We start from the raw sequence: 27,167 nt of genomic DNA on the forward strand, positions 1-27,167 counted from the left end.
TATATATATATATATATATATATATATTTAAAAAATATATTTTATTATTTGTTCAAATTATTTTGTTAAAATAAGCTAAAGTGACAATTCCTGAACATTTTGTCACAACCGAATTTCATTTGTTCAAACCACTTAAATTTGTAAAATGGAAGTTAACTTAATCATTATGTGTTGCAAGTACATTAATATTTTTTGTTGAAAACTAAATGCTTTGTAATTCTCTTTTTTACTTTTTTGTAATTCTCAGCATGCTTGACATGGGACTGCATAGCGTGTTTGCAGTCACGTGATTCTGCTGATGCACAAAATTCAGATGGAGTGCAGGAAGTGAAAAGCAGAATGGACGAGATGGAGGAAAGTCCGTAATGTACTGGTTTAGACACTATTACAAGAGAAAGGTATGAACAGAAAAATCACAACATTATGTTGGACATGATCCTTACGTTATGAAGCAATTTTTCAACTGAACTGAATTACTTGCTTGCCATCGAGGTGGTAGATATAAGCAACTAACCCTGACTGCAAACAAGTGGATCCCACAATTATATAAGGGATGTGGGACATATGTCACTCCTGAAACTTTGCTGCATGTATGTGGCCGTTGGTTCTGTTAGCAGCACAACTTTTATTCAAATTCTGAATTGATTATATGTAGCCAAAGTGAGCCAATATCAAAAACAAATACGTACTGGAGCCCACCAAATCTGTTTCACCAATATCCTATTATTACAGTTTTAAAGGAGGGTGCTTTTGACTGCGTGAGAAAATAGACTTGTTGCGTGAGAACGTTCAATTGCGTGAGTCTCTCATTGAATGCATGAAAGCTGGCAGCCCTGCTTGTACTACCTATTGTTTTAAATACATCTTTATTATATCTTAATATATTATTAATTTCTTAATATATTATTATATCTTAATATATTAACCATTTGCACACACAAGCTCCTCCCGACTGCAGCCCGATTTACAAGCCACTTTTGCCTGTTTTTTTTTAATTAAATTTCTTTCTTTTTTCCCCCTTATGAACAATTTTTGGTACACGACAAAAGCTCCTTGTGGTTTTTCGGTTTGATTGATTTGAGCAACCATAAATAACGCAAAACATAAACATTTTGAGTTTGTGATAGTGTTTCCCATGTAGAAAATCCCTTCCTGCCCTCCATCTGCATTTCCCGCCAATGCAGTGACGTGACATCTTGTTCAAACGAGCTATTAGGAGAGTAATTGTTGAAATGTTGTGTTATTTTATCAGATATTATATTGTTAAGGGAAAGACTTGTTGAATGTTTTCAGTTATGTTAAAGATTTAGAAACATTTCTAATATGTTATGAATATTTACCATTGTGTTTGCGCTTATAGGCTTATAGATGACCACATTACAACTATGATGCTTGTTGCTTCACTCCATGAGCAATAACTGTTCTAATGTCAATACTGATACCAGTCTCTTCTTACTTATATCATAGGCAGTGTTGGGGGTAATATATTACAAGTAACGTGAGTTACGTAATCAGATTACTTTTTTAAAGTAACTAGTAAAGTAACGCATTACTTTTTTCATTTACAAGAGAATATCTGCGTTACTTTTTCAGATAAGTAACGCAAGTTACTTTTTTTTTCCAATTTATTGACTGACAGCTCTCCTGTCCACATGTTGAGAGAAATCAGATGTTACTGTAGTTCTAAAATAAATATGAATATGCATTAATTAATCTCACTCACTCACAAAAAAAAACACAGATTCAGTATTCCTCAAAATGAATAAAAATAATGCAACTCAGAATGTGCCGCAAACCTGCAATAATTAAATGTTAAACAACACAAATATGCTTTATGTATTTAATCCCATTCTATTAACCAATGTCTTTGCTTCTGACCTTCGATGATCCAGTTCAACTGTACTAATAAGCACAAATTACTCTAGACGAACATTTGTGTGTCTTTTTTTATTGCTGAAGTGTTGAAATGTCTTCTGCATTCTACTGTACGACCGTAAATCTACTTTCCCTTCAGCCTGAGGCTTATTCATTTCACTTTTGGTGTGAAAAGGCTTTTATATTTGCCAAAAATAGAACTTTTTTTATTTTAAAATCAAACAAGCAAGCCCTGTCCAGATTTTAAAAAGTAACGCAAAAGTAACGTAACGCATTACTTTCCATAAAAAGTTACTAAGTAACGTAATTAGTTACTTTTTTACGGAGTAACGCAATATTGTAATGCATTACTTTTAAAAGTAACTTTCCCCAACACTGATCATAGGTATAATACAATAATAATATTATGAAAAAACGATACTGTCCTTAGTGTGCTAATGTGCTATTTATTATCTAACACAGTAACTTAAATTTATTGTGTGTTCAACAAAACATTGTTTGTTTGAATTGGAGTCTTGTTGTATGGACCCAAACTGAAAATGTTTACATAATTTAAGTTAATTACAAACATAACATTTTTTGAGTGTGAGGTATGGTGATATAAGCTGAATAAATAGCTGTTTTGAATTATTGAAAATTAATGCATTAACTCCACCTTGCTTTGTGGCCACAATACCATCTCAAAAATGTGCATTAATTTTTAATAATTGAACAAAACACAGCTATTCAATTATTTCACTTACACAACAGCGCTCTAGACTACCTTATTCTGATTGTTTAACAGACGCTCTATGTTGTTAATTATTTTTCAATAATTTCTGATGTTACAAGTTTTTTGAATTAAAGCATCTGCTAAATGAATAAATGGAAATGACTTTATGGCTATGATGTATTTACTAAGCCTGGGTTTTGATACAAATTTTACAATTCGATTCGATTCGGATTCACAAGCTTGCAATTCGATTCGATTCAATTCGATATAGATTATTTTGGATATATATCAGATACAGTACCTGCCAAATTTTCTCAAGAAAAAAAAAAAATCTCTCAACTGATGCTGTAAAATATACATGAGAGTCAGTAGGCACTACATTACTATAATACTGAAGGTTCAAATGAACTGATTTGTATACAAATGCTTAAATTGCACTCAATTACGTTTTTATAATAATAAGGTTACAATTAGTCTACATAATAATATTTCTACTCCAATTCGTTTTTTGAAATATAAACATTTAAATAGTGGCTGTCATAAAAACTTGACAGATTCATTCAGACATAAACATTGAAGAACAGTAAAAAATTATAATGAATATGCTATATGGTGCATATATTTAGCAAAATGGTCCTCTCTAGAGTTAATTTTTCTACCTGACTAATGAGTTTATGGTTGCCGAATAGGGCCTATGTTTTTCTGAGGTAAATGTGACATTATGTAACATTGTTTACAAGTTCTTATATTGATGTATTTGCGGGTTTGAAACACTAATTGAGTTATTACATGAGACAGGATACGAATTTCGGTAAGTTGTACTATTTCTTTTAACATACCTTTGGATGTTTATTCATGTTTATATTGTGTTGAAAATAATGCAAAAATTAATGCGAAGGAGACAATCAGTTCCCGTGCGCTTTGCCCTGCCGCTAGGTGCTACAGCGATCTGTCATGGCATTTATTGTTTGAATATTGTAATAAAATGGACAGAATTTGAAATTGGAGACTTTGTTTCATATAAAAAGTAACAAAGCACAAAACGTATTGCGATTTATTGGATGGTAGGTGCACTACAATATTCCATTCGTTACCTGAAAATAGGCTAGACTAATCGATTCTTGGGATCGATTCGTAAAAATGAGAAACGATTAAAATTTAAAAATCTATATTTTTTTCCCAGCCCTGGTATTTACAGTTATTTACCTGGTAAGTCACTTCATAAAAGGCCATATGTAACGGAGGCCAGCTGGTAAGAACTGTGCAGGTAAACCTACTTCCCTGATCTCAAAAGGCACATTAGCAACTGACGCTTTAGCTTCTTTGTTAGCACCCGCCTCCCATGCCGGAAACACACACTGATAGAGGACAGTCTGAACATCAACTATAGTAAGTTTGGAGTCTCTAACCCAAACCCTCTAGCGCCACCAACAGTTCAAAGTTGCACTCATGTTTATGCTAGTAACTTTTGAGTCAAGTGGACACCAAAATTAAAATTTCTACGGGTCAAGATTTTTTTTGCAATTTTTAAATAGTTTGAAAAACCTACTTTTTTGAAATCGTCTTAGACGGTTTGTCTGATTTTCAGTAAAATTGACTCAGATCATCTTCAGACAATGCAAAAAGTTATGGAATTCAAGTAGATCAGTCAAACCGTTCTCAAATACTCACAAACAAATTTGACGAAGAGCAAGCAAAAATGGACATGAGGCTATATCTCCACAACGCTTTAGAGTATTGAGACCAAACTTGGTGTGCGTTATAATAACCATGACCTGAGGCTACCTGCACAGTTTTGGCATAGCACCACCTAGTGGTCAGGAGATATGAAAAATGGCATGTTTTGCTCATAAATGGGTCTTTTTGGATTTGGTGCAGTATGCCGAGTCGAACCATACCCAATTATCCCATATCAGCCATTTTGGGCGTCGACCATTTTGAATTTTGTTGTAAAATGGTATAGTTTACAAACACATTGGTGTATCTTTATGAACCTCTGATATACGAAATGGATATTGTTTAACACATCAACAATTTTACTGGAATGATCCCAAACTGCAGCTGAGACTGTATCTCTGCAAAGCTTTGACATATTGACACCAAACTTTGTATGTACCATTGTCACCTCACACTGGCCACGCCACATCAATTTGGTAACAGTGCCACCTATTGGTCAAAAGTGATAAACCGTTCATATGAAGCTATTAACCATTAAAAATTTAATTTCCAAAAATGCTAATAACTATTTATTATATTAGCCTATTGTAATGAAACTGGTCTCAAAATCTTCCCTGGGTCATGCAGAAAACAGATACCAATTTTGCAATAGTTGTTAAAATTCAAGTTAATGAACTATGTTAAATTACTTTCCGTCTCCTCCTGGGTCTAAAAATCATTGTGCATAATTTCTTTGCAAGTGCACTCGATTCATTAGTCAATCTTATTGCATTCTCAGATGCTATTGACTGGCTCTTTTGTAAAAAGCATACTGCTCTTTTCATTGAATTGCAGGATGTTTCTTTGAGGTCTGATTGATTATTTTACTTGATATTATTTGGCCATTTATAGTATGTGAGATGATTTGTACCATCTTAAATCAAAGTTTTTTGCTTGATACCAAATGACTAGAGATGTTTGTACCTGCTGTCACGCATCTGATTGATTGTGTCCCACTAGGTATAAAGAGACACCAATGTGCCCACTTTGTTTGTAGCTGAATTGAAACTGCTGATTTGTGTAAGAGATAATCTCACCTCAGTTGTGAAATGTAGGGTAGACACTGAAGGAATCCCCTTACATCATCCTCTTCATCTGACCAGCGTTTCAGCTCTACTGGTTTCTTCTCTGTTTGGAGTTTCAGCACTTCTAGGAGGATGGAGCTCTTTCTCTCTGATATGTCTATGTACCAGACTGCAGGAGCTGACTGATAAATTGACTGTAATGCTGGAAGGACACTCCTGCCTGTTTGACTCTCATATACAATCATAATTGAATAAATGTCCAGCAGGAAATCAGACTTCTCATAATTCACAGATGAGAGTAGTGCCTTCATCGTTTTCTCTACAGTTTCTTGTTGGTAAAGAGCAGCTTGCAGGCAGTGATTCAGTACAAACAGTCTCTTTCTATTCTCCCATTCTTCAAAATTTTGCTTCTCTGGTGGATTAAATCTATACAAAAAAGATTTTAAGTCAAAGACATCTGTAGAGCAAGAAGGTCAACTTGAATAAATATAAAATCATCAGTTCACAATTTCTCAGTTGGAACCAAACATCAGATTTACCAATAAATGATTAAAAAAAAAACTTAAAGTGGAAGTGAAGCAGTCAGTCAAGTTTCCTTATTTAGTAAATTGACTTCAACTTTAATTAAAAAATATATAACAAACACGATTAATGTTACCATTTTAAAGAAAAAATTATGTTTCGTTATAGCTTTTGGAGCTAGGGTGCCGCCATCTTGCAATACCACCAAGTGTGACATCACAGGGTTGGTTCGCTTCGCTGGCCAGAAAAGTACTATAAGCATTTCTTTACTTTTAAATGAAGGAAGACGAACTTGAAAGGACTGAGCCCATAATAAGTGTAAATGCTTATGCATTTTAGCCGATACGGCTAGGTGACCGGAGTAGCCTACTGCCGTTACAGGTGGAAGAAGTCGTGAACCGGCTCTGGTTCAGGGTGAAGAGCGGGTCTGAAACAAATCGCGTTTGCATGGATACTCTCAAAACAGCCATTAACATAATGCTCTGTGCATTTGCTCAAGCAGACTAGAAAGAGGACTCAGTTTGGTACTCCAATGCGGTCTGAGCCGAGCACTTTTTGCGTGTGTGTGTGTGTGTGTGCGCAAAGAAACAATCCGTCACAGCGCGCGAGTGCCACATTAAAATCTCTTTCGTGCTGACTCACTTTTTAATGGCTTAAAACGCTTTAATGTTTAAACTGACAAGGCTTAAAACATGTGAGAATGACAGAGCAGCACTAGCGCGATGTGCTAGGTGATTAGCTAAACTGCATTCTCTTAACAGCAAGTAAATTCGCAATAACATAAAATATGTTATTACTACTGGTTAATGAGCAAGTGTAATGCAAATATGTCTGAAAGGTCTGACATAAGATGCCAAATTAACGATACTGTATGAAGTGCTGTTTGTTTACATCACATTGCACCTCGTTATGAAAACTATGTTTGGAATATAATGATCACAACTTTGTGATATTGATGAGGTGATATTGATATACATATTGTACATGTTTAATATTCATCCAAATTATAGTGAAAACCAAAACATTTGTGTGTTAAAATAACATTTGTGTGTTCAAAATGTAAAGAAATACTGGCCAGCGGAGCGAACCAACCCCGTGACGTCACACGCGGTGGTATTGCAAGATGGCGGCATGGGTGCTCCAAATGCTACACTGTCAGAAGCTGACTGTGAAATTCACAGTAATTAACTGGCAGCAAGTGACAAGTAACTTACTGTAGAAGAAATAACCATATTTTTGCTGTTTTCATTTTCAGTAGCAACCATGTAACTGTAAAGTAAAACTCACTAATTTGCAAGTGCAACTTTTTTTTTTGTTTTTTTGCTTATTACACAGGACAGTGTAACAATTGGTGGGGAATGTGATCGGCAAAGGACCTTAAGCTAGGAATCGAACATGTCGCCAGAGACACAGCTGCACTATCTGTCAATGCACTAACCACTAGACTATCGGTACCAACAGGTTCCATTGCTGTTTAGTTATATTGATTCAGCCCCCCCCAAAACAGAAATAAATAATGCATGTTGCATGATTTAAATATAAATATTCATTTATCAACAGTCAGGGTTAACTGTTCATCATTGTAACAAGCTTCATTAATCATTCTTCACTTATTGCTAGATGTGTAGAAGACAATATAATCTTGATGATCTTCTGGTCATTTTTTTATTTTTATTAAAGAATACATTTGCTTCCTGTATTCTCGATTCAAACCTAAAATGGCACATTCATCTCTCGTGTAAAACTAAGCTGGATATAATAGGTTACTGTGATTTATTTATTTTTTACAGCACATTGTTGGTTACTGTAATTTTCTACAATACATAATTACTTGTGTTTTCTACAATGCATTGGCAATTACTGTGATTTTCTACATTACATAATTAGTTATTGTCTTTTCTACAATACATTGGTAATTACTGTGATTTTCTACAGTACATAATTAGTTATTGTGTTTTCTACAATACATTAGAAGTTACTGTGATTTTCAACAAGACATTGCTGGTTACTGTGACACCCACAGTACTCCTTACATTACTGCAATTTTGACTGAAACTACGGTATTCTATATACTGTGAACTAGTATACAGTAATTTCCTGTGCACAAACAGTAAATTACTGTAGATTTCACATGAATTTTTTTACAGTGTATAACAAAACATTTTTTTCTTTAAAATGGTTACATTAATCGTGTTTGTTATATATTTTTTAATTAAAGTGGAAATCAATTTACTAAATTGACTGCTTCACTTCCACTTTAAGAGTAGCCAAAGAGAAAATTCTCACCTCAGTTGTGAAACGTAGGGCAGACACTGCAGGAATCCCTTCACTTCACTCTCTTCATCTGTCCAGTCTCTCAGCTCTACTGGTTTCTTCTCTGTCTGGAGTGTCAGCACTTCTAGGAGGATGGAGCTCTTTCTCTCGGAGAGGTTTATGCTCCAGACTGCAGGAGCTGACTGATAAATTGGCTGTAATGCTGGAAGGACACTCCTGCCTGTTTGAGTCTCATAGTCCTTCACATGTGAACACAGATCCAGCAGAAAATCACACTGGCCAATATGATAATTAATAGTTTCAACACAGGGGAAAGATGTGTAGCTGCACACAGATGTTAATAGCTCCGTAAATTTCTCTCCAGTTGATTGTGATGCTTCAACACTCAAATTCAGTAAAAACTGAAAGGCTGATTTCTTCTCCTTTTCAAAATAAATGACATCTTTATAAAAGCTGAGAAAAAAGACACATGAAAAATATTTAAGGTGAGTGTTGAATGAAATTGGCAAGTAATTTCACCGTTGAGCAAGGTCCTGCAATTCAGAAGTGTTCAAACTATAAGTCTAATCAAGCTATTTTAATTTGACTTTGCATTTACCATCATAATTAATGGTGCAAATTTTCCACTTAGAAAAAGTCTTACGCCTACAGAAATCAGCAATTAATTAATAATTAATTAATTCAACAGCAATTAATTAATTGTTTGCTCACATGAGAACTTCAGTCATATTTGCATAAAAAAACGTTTTATTATATATGAGTGGATGCAATGTTGAGAAAACCTGACCAGTTAAATAAGATCACTACACCTCAGAAATGCATAATATTTCAGCTATGTGACTAATGTTACAGTTATGACGGCATTGCTTGAAATGTGCTAACTTTTTACTCTACTAGTAATAATAATTATAATCATAATAGTCATCAACAAACATGATTATCAATCACGTCTGTGTGCTGCACAAAGACAACATCTGCCAGTCAGATCTAGTCAGATTTACAGTAGTGAACAATGCATTTCTATGGACAAAGGGCTTCTGTAAAATACTGGAGGTCACAGAGCGAGCTGCTGCTGGAAAAGTGCATGAACCATGTTGTCCTATCCACCCTTATTTTTCCGTAAGAGCGGGCACGGCCATTAGTAAATTTTATGTGTCTGGCTTCCGGTGTCATCCGCTTCCAGCTATTTTTAGCTGTACAAAACGGCTCGTTTTGCTGCTTTGCATTGCAAACTGGTGTGTCTTACCATATTATTTTAATAAATTCTTAATTATGAACACACTGGTTTGTAGCACAAGCAGGTTTACAGTTTACTGTACTATTTTATTCTTCTCGTTATTTCCCTACAGCGGCTAATGAACCGGAAGTCTTGCACATTCACAGAAAACGGCTTACTTCCGCGTTGAAAAATAAGGTGAATATAGGTAACATGCTTTTTGTTAAGTGTTTTTAAACAAAAGCATACATTTTAAAGTGGCTTAATTGTCCTGACAGGTGCTTTGACAGACAGTTGAGGAAAACATGTCTCAAACACATTAAGAGACATGTTTTCCTCAACACACAGCCTGACTCATATACCTCAGTTGTGAGATGTAGGGCAGACACTGGAGGAATCCCTTCACTTCACTCTCTTCATCTGTGCAGTCTATCAGCTCTACTGGTTTCTTCTCTGTTTGGAGTTTCAGCACTTCTAGGAGGATGGAGCTCTTTCTCTCTGAGAGCTTTATGATCCAGACTGCAGGAGCTGACTGATAAATTGGCTGTAATGCTGGAAGGACACTCCTGCCTGTTTGAGTCTCATAGTCCTTCACATGTGAGTACAGATCCAGTAGGAAATCACATTTTTCATAAAGAACAGATGATAGCAGTATCTTCATATTTGTCTGTAGGGTTTCATCTTGGAAGAGAGCTGCTTTCAAACACAGATTTAGTAGATATAATCTCTTTCTTTTTTCCCAATATTTAAAGGATTCTTCCTGCTTCTGTGGTGGAGAAACTCTACAGATATGAATAATTTTATTAGACACTGACATTGAAATTGATTGGAATTATCTCAGTAGTATAAATTATTTAAATAGATACAGACACAAAATACTTATAAATATGAAAATTACACACTCACCTCAGTTGTGAGATGTAGGGCAGACACTGGAGAAATCCCTTCACTTCACTCTCTTCATCTGTCCAGTCTCTCAGCTCTACTGGTTTCTTCTCTGTTTGGAGTTTCAGCACTTCTAGGAGGATGGAGCTCTTTCTCTCTGAGAGGTTTATGCTCCAGACTGCAGGAGCTGACTGATAAATTGGCTGTAATGCTGGAAGGACACTTCTGCCTGTTTGACTCTCATAGTCCTTCATGTGTGAGTACAGATTCAGCAGGAAATCACATTGATCAATCTCATACATGGAATCATCAAAATTCTCATTATTACAGGGGAATGATGTGTAGCTGCACACTGATGTGAACAGCTCAATGACGTTTTCTCTATTATTTTTATTAAGCTCTGATGCTGCAACAATCAGATTCTTCAGATACTGAACAGCGTCCATTTTCCTCTGTTCATTAAACACATTCTGTTCAAATCTGAGCAGATAAAAATGTAATGTTAAATGTAAGATAAAAGATAGTTAAGTCAAATTAAGTCAGACATAAACTCAGTTACACCCCACAACACCTTGATTGTCAAAACTCAAAGCCAAATAAATTTTTATAATTGTTTAAATCAAAGGAATGTGTTTTAAATCTTATGAAACTACTGACATGAATGTTTACAATTTATACATAAGGTCTCACCTCAGCTGTGAGATGTAGGGCAGACACTGCAGGAATCCCTTCACTTCACTCTCTTCATCTGTGCAGTCTATCAGCTCTACTGGTTTCTTCTCTGTTTGGAGTTTCAGCACTTCTAGGAGGATGGAGCTCTTTCTCTCTGAGAGCTTTATGATCCAGACTGCAGGAGCTGACTGATAAATTGGCTGTAATGCTGGAAGGACACTCCTGCCTGTTTGAGTCTCATAGTCCTTCACATGTGAGCAAAGATCCAGCAGGAAATCACATCTCTCATATTCCTCAACAGACAGCAGTGTTTCTACAGTTGTTTCTATGTTGTCTGGTGTATCTGTGAGAGCAGCTTGCAGACACAGATTCAACAGAAACAATCTCTTTTGTTTTTCCCATTCTTCCCAGGATATCCTCTCTGGATGAGTGAATCTACATGGTCACAATTATAGCAGCTCCTTTACAATCTATCACGCAAAAATAACTACTAGTGGGACAAATATACAAATGAATACTCACCTCAGCTGTGAGATGTAGGGCAGACACTGCAGGAATCCCTTCACTTCACTCTCTTCATCTGACCAGCCCATCAATTCTACAGGTTTCTTCAATCTTTGAAGTTTCAGCACTTCTAAGAGAATGGAGCTCTTTCTTACTGTGAGGTCAATGGACCAGACTGCAAAGAACATTGAAAAAGCATTTATAATTTAAACAAAGATATTAAGAAGTTAAAAGAAAAGTATCTGTTTCATAACTTTCACATGTATCTCACCATCCACTGGTACTGGTGTCTCCTCACTAGGTTTGCTGGTGATGTCCTCATAGACAGCTGAGACTCTGACTCTATAGCAGGTGCTGTAAGGTAGAGTTAAAGTACATTCACACTGAGGTCCTTGTGTTTGTACTGATGACCAGCCCTCCAGTCCTGCTTCTTTATATTCAACCATATACCGCAGCACTGGACAATCTTCGTCAGTTTCAGCCTTCAACCAGGTGATTGCATCTCTGTTCATCTTAACAGAGGGTTGTCCAGGTCTTCCTGCAGAAGCTGTTTTAAAGTTAACAATCCAGCTAAAGCTGCTCATACATTGGTTGTCAGCGACTGCATACCTGAGTTGATATTCTGTGTCTTGTTCCAAACCTGATAGAACATGTTTTTCTTTTAAAGCCTCAGGATAAACTATCTGTTTCCATGTATTATCCATCCCATCATTATTCACAACTCCATACTCCACCACATATCTCTCAGTGCTTTTGTTCAGCAAATTATTTAGTTTCAAAGAAACATTAGTGTGCTGTATGTAAGCTATTTGAGGAGGATCTGGTTTCAGTCCAAGCTTCACCTGCCTGCTCACAATTGTCTCAGCATGATAAAATTGTACAGAGTATTCTTGAAAACAATCACCAGACACAGATGCAGCAATGAATTTAGTTTGCTCTGTATCGTCATTTGCTTCTTTAGCAGCAATAAACAGCTGTACGTCAATGAGCACTTTCTGATTGATGCTAACAGGCCTAAGCAAAAGTGAATCATTTTGAACAGTGTTATGAGATTCAATGTGCTGCTTTAAAGTCACAAGATATAAATCCTCAGCATCTGGCGAGAAAAGAGTGAGACACATCACTCTGGTTATTTGTGAGTGACCTATGATCTGCTGTAACTCTGCCTGTGATTTTACAAGCTTTATGATCCAGACTGCAGGAGCTGACTGATAAATTGGCTGTAATGCTGGAAGGACACTCCTGCCTGTTTGAGTCTCATAGTCCTTCACATGTGAGCAAAGATCCAGCAGGAAATCACATCTCTCATATTCCTCAACAGACAGCAGTGTTTCTACAGTTGTTTCTATGTTGTCTGGTGTATCTGTGAGAGCAGCTTGCAGACACAGATTCAACAGAAACAATCTCTTTTGTTTTTCCCATTCTTCCCAGGATATCCTCTCTGGATGAGTGAATCTACATGGTCACAATTATAGCAGCTCCTTTACAATCTATCACGCAAAAATAACTACTAGTGGGACAAATATACAAATGAATACTCACCTCAGCTGTGAGATGTAGGGCAGACACTGCAGGAATCCCTTCACTTCACTCTCTTCATCTGACCAGCCCATCAATTCTACAGGTTTCTTCAATCTTTGAAGTTTCAGCACTTCTAAGAGAATGGAGCTCTTTCTTACTGTGAGGTCAATGGACCAGACTGCAAAGAACATTGAAAAAGCATTTATAATTTAAACAAAGATATTAAGAAGTTAAAAGAAAAGTATCTGTTTCATAACTTTCACATGTATCTCACCATCCACTGGTACTGGTGTCTCCTCACTAGGTTTGCTGGTGATGTCCTCATAGACAGCTGAGACTCTGACTCTATAGCAGGTGCTGTAAGGTAGAGTTAAAGTACATTCACACTGAGGTCCTTGTGTTTGTACTGATGACCAGCCCTCCAGTCCTGCTTCTTTATATTCAACCATATACCGCAGCACTGGACAATCTTCGTCAGTTTCAGCCTTCAACCAGGTGATTGCATCTCTGTTCATCTTAACAGAGGGTTGTCCAGGTCTTCCTGCAGAAGCTGTTTTAAAGTTAACAATCCAGCTAAAGCTGCTCATACATTGGTTGTCAGCGACTGCATACCTGAGTTGATATTCTGTGTCTTGTTCCAAACCTGATAGAACATGTTTTTCTTTTAAAGCCTCAGGATAAACTATCTGTTTCCATGTATTATCCATCCCATCATTATTCACAACTCCATACTCCACCACATATCTCTCAGTGCTTTTGTTCAGCAAATTATTTAGTTTCAAAGAAACATTAGTGTGCTGTATGTAAGCTATTTGAGGAGGATCTGGTTTCAGTCCAAGCTTCACCTGCCTGCTCACAATTGTCTCAGCATGATAAAATTGTACAGAGTATTCTTGAAAACAATCACCAGACACAGATGCAGCAATGAATTTAGTTTGCTCTGTATCGTCATTTGCTTCTTTAGCAGCAATAAACAGCTGTACGTCAATGAGCACTTTCTGATTGATGCTAACAGGCCTAAGCAAAAGTGAATCATTTTGAACAGTGTTATGAGATTCAATGTGCTGCTTTAAAGTCACAAGATATAAATCCTCAGCATCTGGCGAGAAAAGAGTGAGACACATCACTCTGGTTATTTGTGAGTGACCTATGATCTGCTGTAACTCTGCCTGTGATTTTACAACAGTAACATCTGCTGCTCTGCAGTCATTCAGAATCTTCAGTTCAGTTTCTTTATTCTCCAGCCACTGGTTTGTTTTCTCTGCACTGAATGGTGATTGGCTGTGTCTCGCTAAGATATTTTGGAGTCTATTTTGTACTTTCTCATCTTCAATATGAATGACTTCAACAATCTCAGTTATTTCTCTCTGAAAGTCATCTTTGTACTCCTGCAGAAACGCTGAAAATTCAATTAATTTATCTTTTAGTGCAGTGAACCACAAAATCACAGTTAGATTTGCTTGACTAGTCATTAAATCCTGACAGATCCTGATCTGTTTTCTCAGATGTTCCAGAATGTTCTCAGCTTGATGCATCAAGTTTTCACTGACACCACTCAGAGCAGAACGCACAGCGCTCTTGTTCAGTTTCTTCAGAGGATAGAGCCAGACCTTCAGAGGAACTGCTCTCTCACCTTTTGATCCAAGCAGCATTGGCAGAGAGCAATAGATCTCCAACGCCTTATCAAAAGACACTGGATTCTTCCAATCCCCAACATCAATGTAGAGATTACAGTCATACAACAAGCTTTTAGTTTTTTCTTTGAAATTCAGGTGTAAATTTGAACAAACCAAAGAGGTCATCTTCTTCACCACCTTTTTCATTTCTGTATTTTTCTCAGAAATTTTGTTTTTACTATCAAAAACAAAGAAGGCTTGGGCTCCATAGAACACAGCGATGATCACATGTGTAGCTGTGGTTGCATTAATGACTGAGGCAGGAGCTCCTTCCTGTAACAGTCTTTGGCTGATCATGTCCAGTCTGGTGGTGGTTCGATAGTGTAGTATAACTCTGTCCTGGTGTTGAGATTGAACTGGGTGGCTCAAAAAGGCTGCAGCTCCACTTCCTTCTAATAGTCCATGCAAAATTCTTGCTCTTAATACAGGAGATGTTTCAAGGGCTCTGAATCTCTCTTGTAGGGAGTCACCTTCCAGAACCTTAACCTCCGTCTGAGGCCGAGGCAGAGACACTTTCATACACGCAATAGTGCTTTCATTCCACAGAAAAGTGTCTAGAGAAAAACAAATGTTGGATATATAATGAACAAAGAGTTTTCAGAATTAGGGATGCACCGATACGATACTGGTATCGGCCAAATACTGCACTCCTGTACTCCTGTTATTACAGGAAAATGTCTTGTGATTACTGAGCCGCTGCAGTGGAGCAGCTCTAATGCACCATTAAAATAAACGAAATACCATAGAGCAATAAAATGAACAGTGAAAGTAACAAAAGCTTGTATAATACATTTTAACAGGTATAATTAAGTGTGAAAGTAACTGAAGGAAATCTTTTTGCTAAATGAAGCCATCTAACATGATCATCTAAAAAAAAAAGTTTTTACAAATGCTATGTAAATACAGGTATCCGTAATTGTCAGTGGGAGAAATTGTGCAATGGAAGCATTGTTTCTCACAGTTTACTTTAACCTAAATAAAATAACTAAAGATCTTACTTTGGCTAAAAGAATCACTGTTACTGTCATACAATGTTCCAAGGCTCAAAGGGCGTCCTAAAGCAGCAATTTCAATTACATCTGAGGGAAAATCTGGGAGAAACACAAACACAAAGAATCAAATATACAATGCAATATAAAAATATACAAGTTGATCTGCAAAGTCATTTAAATTGCAGAAATATGGCCTTGACTGTACCTAACTAGAGGCACTGTATTCACTCACCATTACAGTGAACTTCAAATCCTTTACACAAACGCTTGGCCTGTGCGTCTTTGTCTCTCAGAGTCTAGAAAAGAAAACAGAATAATTCAAAATCACTTGAAAAAATGTTTACATCTTCACAATAAAATCTCACGTTGTAAATTGTAAAGTTCTGTAAAGTTACCGCTTCCAGTTTAGTAAGTTTTGCCGTCAGCCCTTTCATCTCTTCTAGCAATTCTTTCTCTGCTCTGAACATTCTGGTGGTCTCAAGGTGATGTGGTAAATTGCAAGGCTAAACAAAATATATCAAATTATAAATAAAAAACAACAACATAGACAGCAGTGTTTCCCCATTATTTTAGAAGGTCAAGTTAATTTTATTTAATTATATTTTCTCTATAGCGCCAGATCACAACAGAAGTCATTTAAAGTTACCTTTCTTATAGAACATGTCTATACCTTGTTCTTTCACTAAGCAAACTAAATAGCCTTATGTTATTTTTCGACGGCATGTCATTTCAGTCTCTCCGTTATGGTCACGCTCTCTGTATCACGCACAGCGGAGTTCCGCCCGATGCGCCCACTTACACACACACCCACAAGTAAGCCCACTCCCACTAGTATTTGTAAATATTAAGCCGCAAAACGATTCATATTTAAATATGAATTCTGCGTGTCTCTTTGTTAATGAATGGCGCAGACGTGCGGTTTTGTGTAGTACTCGTACTGAAACGCTCGTGATGCTTCCGGTGATATTAACCTCTGCCGTCTCACTAATGAGGACATAAATACATGAACAACATCTCCAGAACTGCTCTGAGAGTCACTTCATCAGCATTTGACCATTTCATTTCAGTAAAACTATCATCATGTCATACACACACAGAAATGTAATGGTATTCATGGCAACCCATCAAAATAAAAGTTTGGTTTAACTTGAGGGCATTGTGGCAGAAATATATTACTGATAATTATTTAATTGTAATTTAAATGACCTTTATTTTCCCCAAAAATTAATTTGTTTAATTTTCATTACTTAAAAGATAGATTAAATGAATGTTTTATGCCTTAAAACAAAATGTAAATACACAACACAGAATTTCTGAGCAAAAAAATCATAAGGCTATTGTAAGAATAAATGAAATTTGTTTTATGCTTTCAAATTAGACATGCTAAAACAGAATTTGGTTACAATAAAACATAAGGTTGGACAAATAAAACATTTCATAGGGCCCTAAACGTAATATTTGTTAAACTTTTAATAAATTGATGTTAAATTGTTTAAGTTTCATGATTTTAATTAATTAGACATGCTTTTTGTTTAATAAAATGTGTGCCCCTCCCCCCTCCCCCCTCCAAAGCCGTAAACCTAGGGGAAACACTGGACAGCATTCATGACAAGTGGTTCACTTTGAGCAAATCAATAAATGCTAAGTGTAAAATTGTAAAAGTGCAAATCAAAAGTGTAAAAGTGGATACTAAAAATCTATTAAAAATAAATAAAAAAATGTATAGAACACTTAAAAGAAACAAAATAAAAGAAAATTAAAACCTTAATGTTATATACTTTGTTTATCGATTTATGCTATTGGAAAAAAATATATAAATAAAAACTGTGGAGTATGTTGAGTATTAGGCAGGCAAAATAATGACTGAAGTGTCCAATCACCTCCACCAGGCTGTGTCTCTGCAGTGCTGGTACTGTGTAGTGTTGTCTGACGTGTGTCTCACAGTAAGATGCAGTGCAGGTCAAACAGGATTTAACAGCTTTGAGTTTCATCTCAGTGCAGATATCACAGGGCACATCTTCAGGTCCAGCGTAGCAGTGAGCAGGAAGAGCAGGACTAAACCCTGCCTTCTGAAGTTCCTCAATCAGTTTAGACAATGCAACATTTACATTCAACACAGGACGATCTCTGAACCTCTTTCTGCACTGAGGACAAGCGTAAGCTCCAGCTTGAGTTGGTTTGCTCCAGTAGATCTCAATGCAGTGTTTGCAGTAACTGTGTCCACAGGGGATGGAAACTGGATCCTTGAAGACTTCTGTGCACACTGGACACTTGTAGTGATCCTCTGTCAGTAGAGTGGCTGAAAGTGTACTGTGGGAAATGGTGTGGAATTGACGTGGAAAATGTTTCACTTAATTCATATCAAAAACTGTAAATTGAAACTAGAAAAAAAAAAAATATGAACCATATCTAGAGTACCTGATATCTGGAGATAGCGTGTCGTTTCGAAATGAAATGTGTCTATCAAATGGTTCCTCAGCACTCTTCTTGATAATACTGTGTAGATATATAAATCATTTTAAATGAGCACTGCATTTTTGTTGCAAATAGCACATTTCAGGTATTGATTTTCTTCTTCCTTATTATTCTGTTCTAAAAATATTGTGGGTGTCAAGAGACCCCAAACTTGCACTGTCACTATAGATAGATAGATAGATAGATATAATATTACATATATATATATATATATATATATATATATATATATATACCAGCAGCCAATCAAAACTCAGTGGTTAATAACATCAAATCTGAATGGCCTGTACTGTTACAAAAACTATACATATTGTTACATCACGGTAAATAGGGATGGTAAGATTCACCGATTCGCATCGGTGCATCAGCATAAAAGTTAACGATGCAATATATCGATTTAAAAAAAATGTGCATCGGACACAAGTTGGCATTTGTATCGCGATGCATCGTTTCTAACATATTTGCATCTGTAAAAAAGTAAAAACAGATTTATTTATATATAATTATTAGTAGATGCTCTATACTTTTATTATTTAAAAAGTGACCAATAATTTGTGACCAATATTTTATATGTAAATTGATTTTACTTCTCTAAACTGTTTCTCAAGCACGTTCTCTCATCAGCACTGCTGCTTAGTGAACATGTATCACAACACTACAGAGACCGAGGCGTGTCCTGAGAGTCACACAGAATATAGATTAACGTGGCAGAGGTAGAGCTGCATCTTCCACCAAATAATTACAATAAACCAAAGAAATAAATGCAAACTATCTGTACCATATTGAATTGCATAGCATCATATTTTTTTCCCATTGCATCGTATTGCATTAAATCGCATTTTGTTGAATTGAATCGAAATCGGATCACACTGCATCATAATAGGTGTGAATCATATCGCATTGCATCAGAAGCTGCTTCATATGTATCTTTAATGTATCGTATCGCTAAAGCTGCAAAAAACGATTATTTTGATAATCGATTAATCTAACGATTATTAAAATTATTATTCGAAATAGTCAATTATTTCGCTGATCAATCAGTAGACATTTATTGATTTTTCAGTTTTTGCAATTAGTTGAAATATTGAGTTATACATATTCTAACAAATTAAGGTAATTACTTCAGCTTTTGAAAGTCATATTATTTAATTACAATTATTTATACAAATAAATATATTTGGCAGAGAAACTGTTATTCACCATTTAATTAGCTATATGAGAAAGTAGTTGAATGACACATCATTCTGCCTAAAATCTCTTTTTGTAAGTCATATGGATGGAAACAAAGTAAAGGTTAAGTGACATTTTATTTTTGGATAAATTATTTTATTCACAACATAATCTCTCTTAAAATACCTTATAGGGTTATGATAATTAAAACAGTCCTGAGCTAGATCAAGCTTTGATCTCTGCAAACCAAACTAATACTTTAATGAAATGTTTTCCCCCACTAATAAAAATATTTTATCGTTAGCTAGCTCCACACTGGGGAGCTGATTTATAACAGAATATCAAGTTGTAATTCTAACTGAAAGCGACACAGACTCTGGTTTTTCATGTTTAATACTGTAAAGCTGCTTGATTTAAGGCTATCTATTGCTGATAATTAAAACAGTCCTGAGCTAGATCAAGCTTTGATCTCTGCAAACCAAACTAATACTTTAATGAAATGTTTTCCCCCACTAATAAAAATATTTTATCGTTAGCTAGCTCCACACTGGGGAGCTGATTTATAACAGAATATCAAGTTGTAATTCTAACTGAAAGCGACACAGACTCTGGTTTTTCATGTTTAATACTGTAAAGCTGCTTGATTTAAGGCTATCTATTGCATAAAGTACTATATCAACCTTCTACGGACACCTTGGCAATTGAATCGCCATTGGCTAGTACATTTTTTAGTTTACTCGCCAGACTGATATACCATATATGCATGCATGTGTGTGTGTGTGTGTGTCTGTGTGTGTGTGTTTGTGTGTGTGTGTATAAATATAAATAATGTTTGTAAAATGGCACAGCTTTTTAAATATCTGAAAGTACTACATTCTTAACATCAAGCATTGTATATGATAATCAAGTATTATTTAATGATAGAACTTTAGTAATTAGAATTAATACCATGTATGAATGCATATTAGTCATTTTAACTGAATTTAGGACTGGTGTTGCTGCTTTTTTGGTCATTCAGTGTTTCTGTAAAAAAAAATGGGGAAGAACTAACAATAATACTGATAAGATAATAATAATACTTAGAATTCTACTAATTAGAACAATATAAAATGCACTAAGGATTAACAAGCTGCTGGATTCATGAATATTAATCAGGTTGTGTGCGTTCACTCAAACTGATTTGCTGAAATCAAAACAGGGACGATATTAGGTGAGTGCCAGCCAATGAGATTGCCATTTGCGCATTAGAAAACCCGGCAGTTCTTAAAAGCTGAAAAGATCCAAAAGCAACTCTGTTATTTTGACATGAAAATACAACAAAGATTATCGTTTACATGTAGCGCATCAATTCTGCATGTATGTAAGACTCTCTCTCGCTCTCTGCTCTCACCAAAGCGACGGCGAGTCGTGCGCCGTTACACTAGAGTTTACGGTACGTCAAATACAGGTGCGCACTAAGGATTAACAAGCTGCTGGATTCATGAATATTAATCAGGTTGTGTGTGTTCACTCGAATTGATTTGCTGAAATCAAAACCGGGACGATAATAGGTAAGCACCAGCCAATGAGATTGTCGTATGAGAAAAAATTATGCCCACTACCGGCAGTTCTTAAAAGCTGAATAATTCTAAATGAACTCCATTATTTTGACAGGAAAATACAACAAAGAATATTGTTTACTCTGACTCTCTCTCTTTGCATGTGTGAGAGAAACAGCGCTATCAGCAAAGCGACGGCGAGTCGTGCGCCTTCACACTAGAGTTTACGGTGCGTCAAATACAGGTACGCTGTGCATCCATTGAGAAGAATAGAAAAAGTACAGATTGCATAAAGGGATAATTCTAAATGAACTCCATTATTTTGACAGGAAAATATCACTGATCAGGCTTTTATATGTAGTTTGAGGTAAAAAGGGTTTTATATTTGACTGAATGCAATAACTGACGTGGTGAAGTTGTGGCCTAATGGTTAGAGAGTTGGACTTGACCAACAAACCCAAAGGTTGTGGGTTCGAGTCTCGTACCGGCAGGAATTGTAGGTGTGGGGAGTGAATGTACAGCACTCTCTCCCACCTTCAATACCATGACTGAGGTGTCCTTGAACTTGTCCACTTCACTTTCAAAACAATTGAACAAAAATCAGATAAAGACAAAAAGTTGCCAATGATAATATCTAAACGTATCCAAATGGAATAAAATTAATTTATGTGTGATTGTTACATAGAGCTATACAGGCATCCAGATAATAAATTGTGCAAAATGTTTATCCTAACAGTCAATTTGCAAATGCGTTCAGAATTGTGTAAATCACAATGCGCTGAATCTCCACAAATTAGTGTCATTACTATGACAACCAATTTGAATGTGACAAGAAACTAATGTCTGAAAAGAAATTATAATAACCTATATGCAAATATAATTAGGAAATTTATTTAAGATTTGAGTGTTTACATAATCAGTTTTATGTTATTTTGTATGTAATCTTATATTTTCTTGTGTGGGAGTGGGATGGGGGGGGTGGGAGTTTGCGCTAATAGGGATTTCGCCTAGGGCGTCAAAATGGCTAGAAACGGCCCTGTGAAACGCCACACTGGTCAAACCGCGTTATTGCAGGCTCTTACATTAGGTCATATGAAATCAAACGACTGCTCGACAACAAAAATACTTGTCGACAATTTTTTATTGTCGACGTTGTTGATAATGTCGACTAATCGTTTCAGCCCTACTGGCTATGCATCGAGATGCGAATCACATTGGCCTCAGTTATGGAGATACACATCCCTAACAGTAAAACAAATGTACCGAACTTTGTGAAAATCGGCCACAACATGGCACTATAAAAAGTAACTTTACATTTAGCTAATAACTTCGCAACCGTGTGTGATAGATTCAAAATTCTTCTTTTTCTGAATCATAGCTTCAACCTCGAACAAGAGCAGGATTTTTTTGAATGATAAGCTTAAAAAAAAAGTAAAAAATAAAAAAATAAAAAACTCCACATTTTTTCCCTTTACTAAACTTTGCACATGTCACTGTCAGCCCTAGACTATGCTGACAAAAAGTTTTCAAAATAATTTATCTATTAAATTGATGCTTATAGATAGGGCTGTGAATCTTTGGGTAGACAGCCAATCGATTCGATTCACGATTCATAGGTTTTCGATTCGATTCAAGAACGATTTTTGCAAATTAAGAATGATTCAATTCCATTCGATTCACAATTAAATTTGATTCGATTCGATTAACGATTCTGCAATCTTTAAGTGCATTCACAGGATTATTTAAATGTTTCCCCTAAATTCTTTAAATGCTTAGTCAGGGGGCAAATTACACAGTAGCCTTTATGGTTAGAGAACCATAGGTTAGAGAAGGAAAAAATACACTTTTGTCCATTGTAAGATGCTAATTTAATGATGTTATGGCATGCCATGGCATTTGTAGAAATTTATGTAAGACAAGATTTTAAAAAAGAGCTTTAAAAGTATTATGTATAGGCAGGGTTTGAATTGGGCTGGGGCCGTCTGGGGCTGAGCCCTGGCACATAGACTCCAGGGCTCGACATTAACGCTTCATTAACGCCAGACAAGTAACGTGATTAAAACATCAGTAACCGACTTCCAGCATGCAGTTGAGTGAGTGAGGCGCGTCCGGGAGCTGCTCCGTAAATTTGATTTCTTCTCAATAGTCAACGGGAACATTAAGTATTCTTAATACTTTAGACGACGTCTACAACGCTAGAGAACATTCGAATGCTTGCTGGAGCCTGTTATTTTCATTGCTATGCCTAAATCTAAACGTGCTTCTCCTTCTCCTGATGAAACTGACGAAGCCGGCAACATGGCCACGGCTGCTTCGGGGTTAACGCCAGCTCTTTTAAAAGAGATGCTTACCACAACAATTCGTGAGGAAATCGCGTCGCTAAGGACTGAGTTTCTCGCTGAAATACATGCCTCTACAGCTGCCCTTAAAGCTACTATTTCCAGTCATGGCTCCAAAATTAAAGACACTGAAGCTTCGATGAACAGCGTGGACGAAAGGCTCGACATTTTAGAGCACAAATGCCAGTCCCTGGAAAGAGATAACGAAGAGTTATCTGACCGCTCGCGTCGGAACAATCTTCATATATTAGGTATCCCCGAGAATGTTGAAATGTCCAAACCCTCTCAGTTCATGGCATCGTTCTTTGCAGAACTTTTCGAGGATAAACTATCTCAGACGCCAGAGATTGAGCATGCACATCGGTCCCTCGCACCTAAACCACGATCCGGCACACCACCGAGACCCATGATTGTACGCTTTCTTCGTTTTCCAAAACAGGGAAGAAATTTTACGATTTATTGAGTTGCTCTACAAGGAATCCAAGATTTTGATCTTTCCTGATTTTTCCACGGAACTCAAGAAACGACGGGATCAGTTTAAATCAGAGCTCTTTTAAAAGAGATGCTTACCACAACAATTCGTGAGGAAATCGCGTCGCTAAGGACTGAGTTTCTCGCTGAAATACATGCCTCTACAGCTGCCCTTAAAGCTACTATTTCCAGTCATGGCTCCAAAATTAAAGACACTGAAGCTTCGATGAACAGCGTGGACGAAAGGCTCGACATTTTAGAGCACAAATGCCAGTCCCTGGAAAGAGATAACGAAGAGTTATCTGACCGCTCGCGTCGGAACAATCTTCATATATTAGGTATCCCCGAGAATGTTGAAATGTCCAAACCCTCTCAGTTCATGGCATCGTTCTTTGCAGAACTTTTCGAGGATAAACTATCTCAGACGCCAGAGATTGAGCATGCACATCGGTCCCTCGCACCTAAACCACGATCCGGCACACCACCGAGACCCATGATTGTACGCTTTCTTCGTTTTCCAAAACAGGGAAGAAATTTTACGATTTATTGAGTTGCTCTACAAGGAATCCAAGATTTTGATCTTTCCTGATTTTTCCACGGAACTCAAGAAACGACGGGATCAGTTTAAATCAGTCAAGGCGGAATTACATGGAGCCGGTGTCAAATTCAGGATGCTGTATCCCTGCAGACTTCTCCTTTCATTCAACGGCGAATCGCACAGCTTTGACAGCCCCGATGCTGTGTCTATGTTCCTTGCCACCGTGGTTAAACCTAAACAGTCAAGCGAAGTAGCTGCTGTGGATACAGGTAAATAGAGTATTTTTGGACAATGTTCCACTCGGGGCAGTAGCCCTATGTGAGCCGGGTCTGTTCCCTGATTGGTCATGGCATTGAAGTACTGCAATGTATCAGACTCTATGGACTTTTTGCATTATAAACATGTACAGACCATGCAACTTTTATTACTATTATTTTAATATGCAGTCTGTGAACCATTTGTTCCCCTTTTTCTTTATATATTTACAATCTGTTGCGGAGCTCTCTCCGAAAGTTCAGCGGAGAGAAGGTTTGTGCTGTGTTGTGGGTAACATTTGTACTACTTATGTACATTTCTTTTCTTTTTCTTACACTCTATCTCAGAATCTCAGCTATGTCAAGACAGAAGAAAGCCACATTCATGTTTTCATCATGTATATTCTTTTTGTTGTTGCTATAACCAATGAACACTAGCTTAGGTAAGGCTCAGTCTGGGGGTCATATGTAGGATATCAGACCGAATCATACAATCTAAGATTTGGTCAAACATGGTTGAAACATTAGGAGCACAAAATTTCCACAAGAGGCCCAAGACAACAGGATGTCATAAATCAGACCCTAGCCGGTCTGAAGCAAGCCTAAACCACTCTTTCACAGAACAGTTTTCAACATTAACACAAAAGAACACTTATTGACAATTCCAAGGAGATTGTCAATTTTGGGGCAAGTTATCAAGAATAATGGTCAAAAGAGATGCACAGCGTGACCGTCACATGGAAACATGTGATAGTGATCACAAGCTCTTCGGATTGACTTTTCCCCCCACCTCACGACAAAGAACAGACTTTCGGAAATTCCTTACAGACCTCTGAGAGAAGAGCTAGAATTACCTTTTTCCGCAGAGGAGATAGTGCAAGCAATTGAGAGTATGCAGAATGGCAGGACCCCTGGCCCGGATGGAGAAAGACCAAGAGGTTTTCTCAAACATTTAAAATGCCGCTCCTAAACATGTTATTGGACTCCCTTAATAATGGCTGTCTGCCTCCAAAGGAGGGTCAGTCTTGTATTTCTTTGATTTTGAAAAAAGACAAAGACCCACACGAATGTGGTTCGTACAGGCCAATCAGTCTTTTGAACGTAGATGTAAAGATATCTAATATATAAGATAAAGATAAAGATATAGAATCAGTTTTACCGACAATCATACATAGCGACCAAACTGGTTTTATTAAAAACAGATTACTGTTTCATAATATTAGAAGAGCATTTAATATAATTTATTCCTCTAATTCTCACCCATCAGAGGCTCTTCTACTGCTTGACGCAGAGAAAGCCTTTGATCGGGTGGAATGGGACTACCTTTTCTATGTGCTACAGAAATTCGGTTTTGGCAATACGTTCATATCCTGGATAAAACTTTTGTATTCCTCCCCAGTATGCTCCGTTCGGGCCAATGGTGTATCCTCCTCTAATTTTCCTGTTAAAATGTGGCACTAGACAAGGTTGCCCACTTTCACCTTTGCTTTTTGCACTGGTAATTGAACCACTGGCAATTGCCATTCGTATCGAGCAGGCTATACAGGGAATTACGAGAGCTGACGCTGTTCATAAAATCTCATTATACGCCGATGATGTGTTGCTCTATATCTCTGTCATACATAGCGACCAAACTGGTTTTATTAAAAACAGATTACGGTTTCATAATATTAGAATATTCATAATATTATTCCTCTAATTCTCACCCATCAGAGGCTCTTCTACTGTTTGAAGCAGAGAAAGCCTTTGATCGGGTGGAATGGGATTACCTATTCTATGTGCTACAGAAATTCGGTTTTGGCAATACGTTCATATCCTGGATAAAACTTTTGTATTCCTCCCCAGTATGCTCCGTTCGGGCCAATGGTGTATCCTCCTCTAATTTTCCTGTTAAAATGTGGCACTAGACAAGGTTGCCCACTTTCACCTTTGCTTTTTGCACTGGTAATTGAACCACTGGCAATTGCCATTCGTATCGAGCAGGCTATACAGGGAATTACGAGAGCTGACGCTGTTCATAAAATCTCATTATACGCCGATGATGTGTTGCTCTATATCTCTGATCCGGTTGTTTCTTTGCCCGAAGCTCTGAGAATTAAAAACTCTTTTAGCCTCTTCTCCGGCTATAAATTGAATATAAATAAAAGTGAGTTATATCCAATAAATTTTCCAATTTCTGATTTACCAATGAGTACTTCAATGTTTAAAGTTGCTTCCCATAGTTTTAAATATTTAGGAGTAACAATTACACGTAAGTGTTTAGATCTATTCAAGGCTAATTTTACCACGCTCCTCCAACGAGTCCAGAAAGATTTTACTCACTGGTCGGCTCTACCCCTTTCATTGGCTGGACGTGTGAATTCAGTAAAGATGAACGTTTTACCTAGATTTCTATATTTATTTCAATGTGTCCCAATCTTTATACCCAAATCTTTCTTTAATACTCTAAATCAACACATCTCATCTTTTATTTGGAATAAAGGACAAGCCAGAATTCGTAGAGAAATACGTCAGAAACCAAAGCTTGAGGACGGCTTGCCCTTCCCAATTTCTTATTTTACTACTGGGCAGCAAATATACATTCTACATTATTCTGGTTTCAAAGTCATTATGACTCAGAGCATGTTTCATACTCGTTATCCTGGCTAATGTACGTTTCAATCTATAAGAATAATCAGCCTACACTACCAGTCAAAGGTTTTTGAACTGCAAGATTTTTAATGTTTCTTAAAGAATTCTCTTCTGCTCACCAAGCCTGCATTTATTTGATCCAAAATGCACCAAAAGCAGTA

The 27,167-nt window shown here is 36.8% G+C and overlaps 1 protein-coding gene across 1 annotated transcript in view; it reads right to left on the reverse strand.

Annotated features, from left to right (window-relative positions):
* Positions 1-27,167, reverse strand: part of LOC107564376 (uncharacterized) — a gene marked incomplete at its 3' end in the record, with an annotated part of 75,436 nt that overhangs the window by 31,403 nt on the left and 16,866 nt on the right. The window contains 12 exon segments of the mRNA XM_016249438.1: positions 5,600-5,754; positions 8,137-8,566; positions 9,683-10,122; positions 10,241-10,705; positions 10,916-11,332; positions 12,944-13,100; positions 13,197-15,152; positions 15,597-15,689; positions 15,823-15,886; positions 15,986-16,093; positions 17,471-17,900; positions 18,009-18,086. Coding sequence (XP_016104924.1) covers positions 5,600-5,754; positions 8,137-8,566; positions 9,683-10,122; positions 10,241-10,705; positions 10,916-11,332; positions 12,944-13,100; positions 13,197-15,152; positions 15,597-15,689; positions 15,823-15,886; positions 15,986-16,093; positions 17,471-17,900; positions 18,009-18,086 — 4,793 coding nt within the window.

Source organism: Sinocyclocheilus grahami, unplaced genomic scaffold, assembly GCF_001515645.1.
Source record: "Sinocyclocheilus grahami isolate Dianchi unplaced genomic scaffold, SAMN03320097.WGS_v1.1 scaffold927.1, whole genome shotgun sequence".
Taxonomy (NCBI): domain Eukaryota; kingdom Metazoa; phylum Chordata; class Actinopteri; order Cypriniformes; family Cyprinidae; genus Sinocyclocheilus; species Sinocyclocheilus grahami.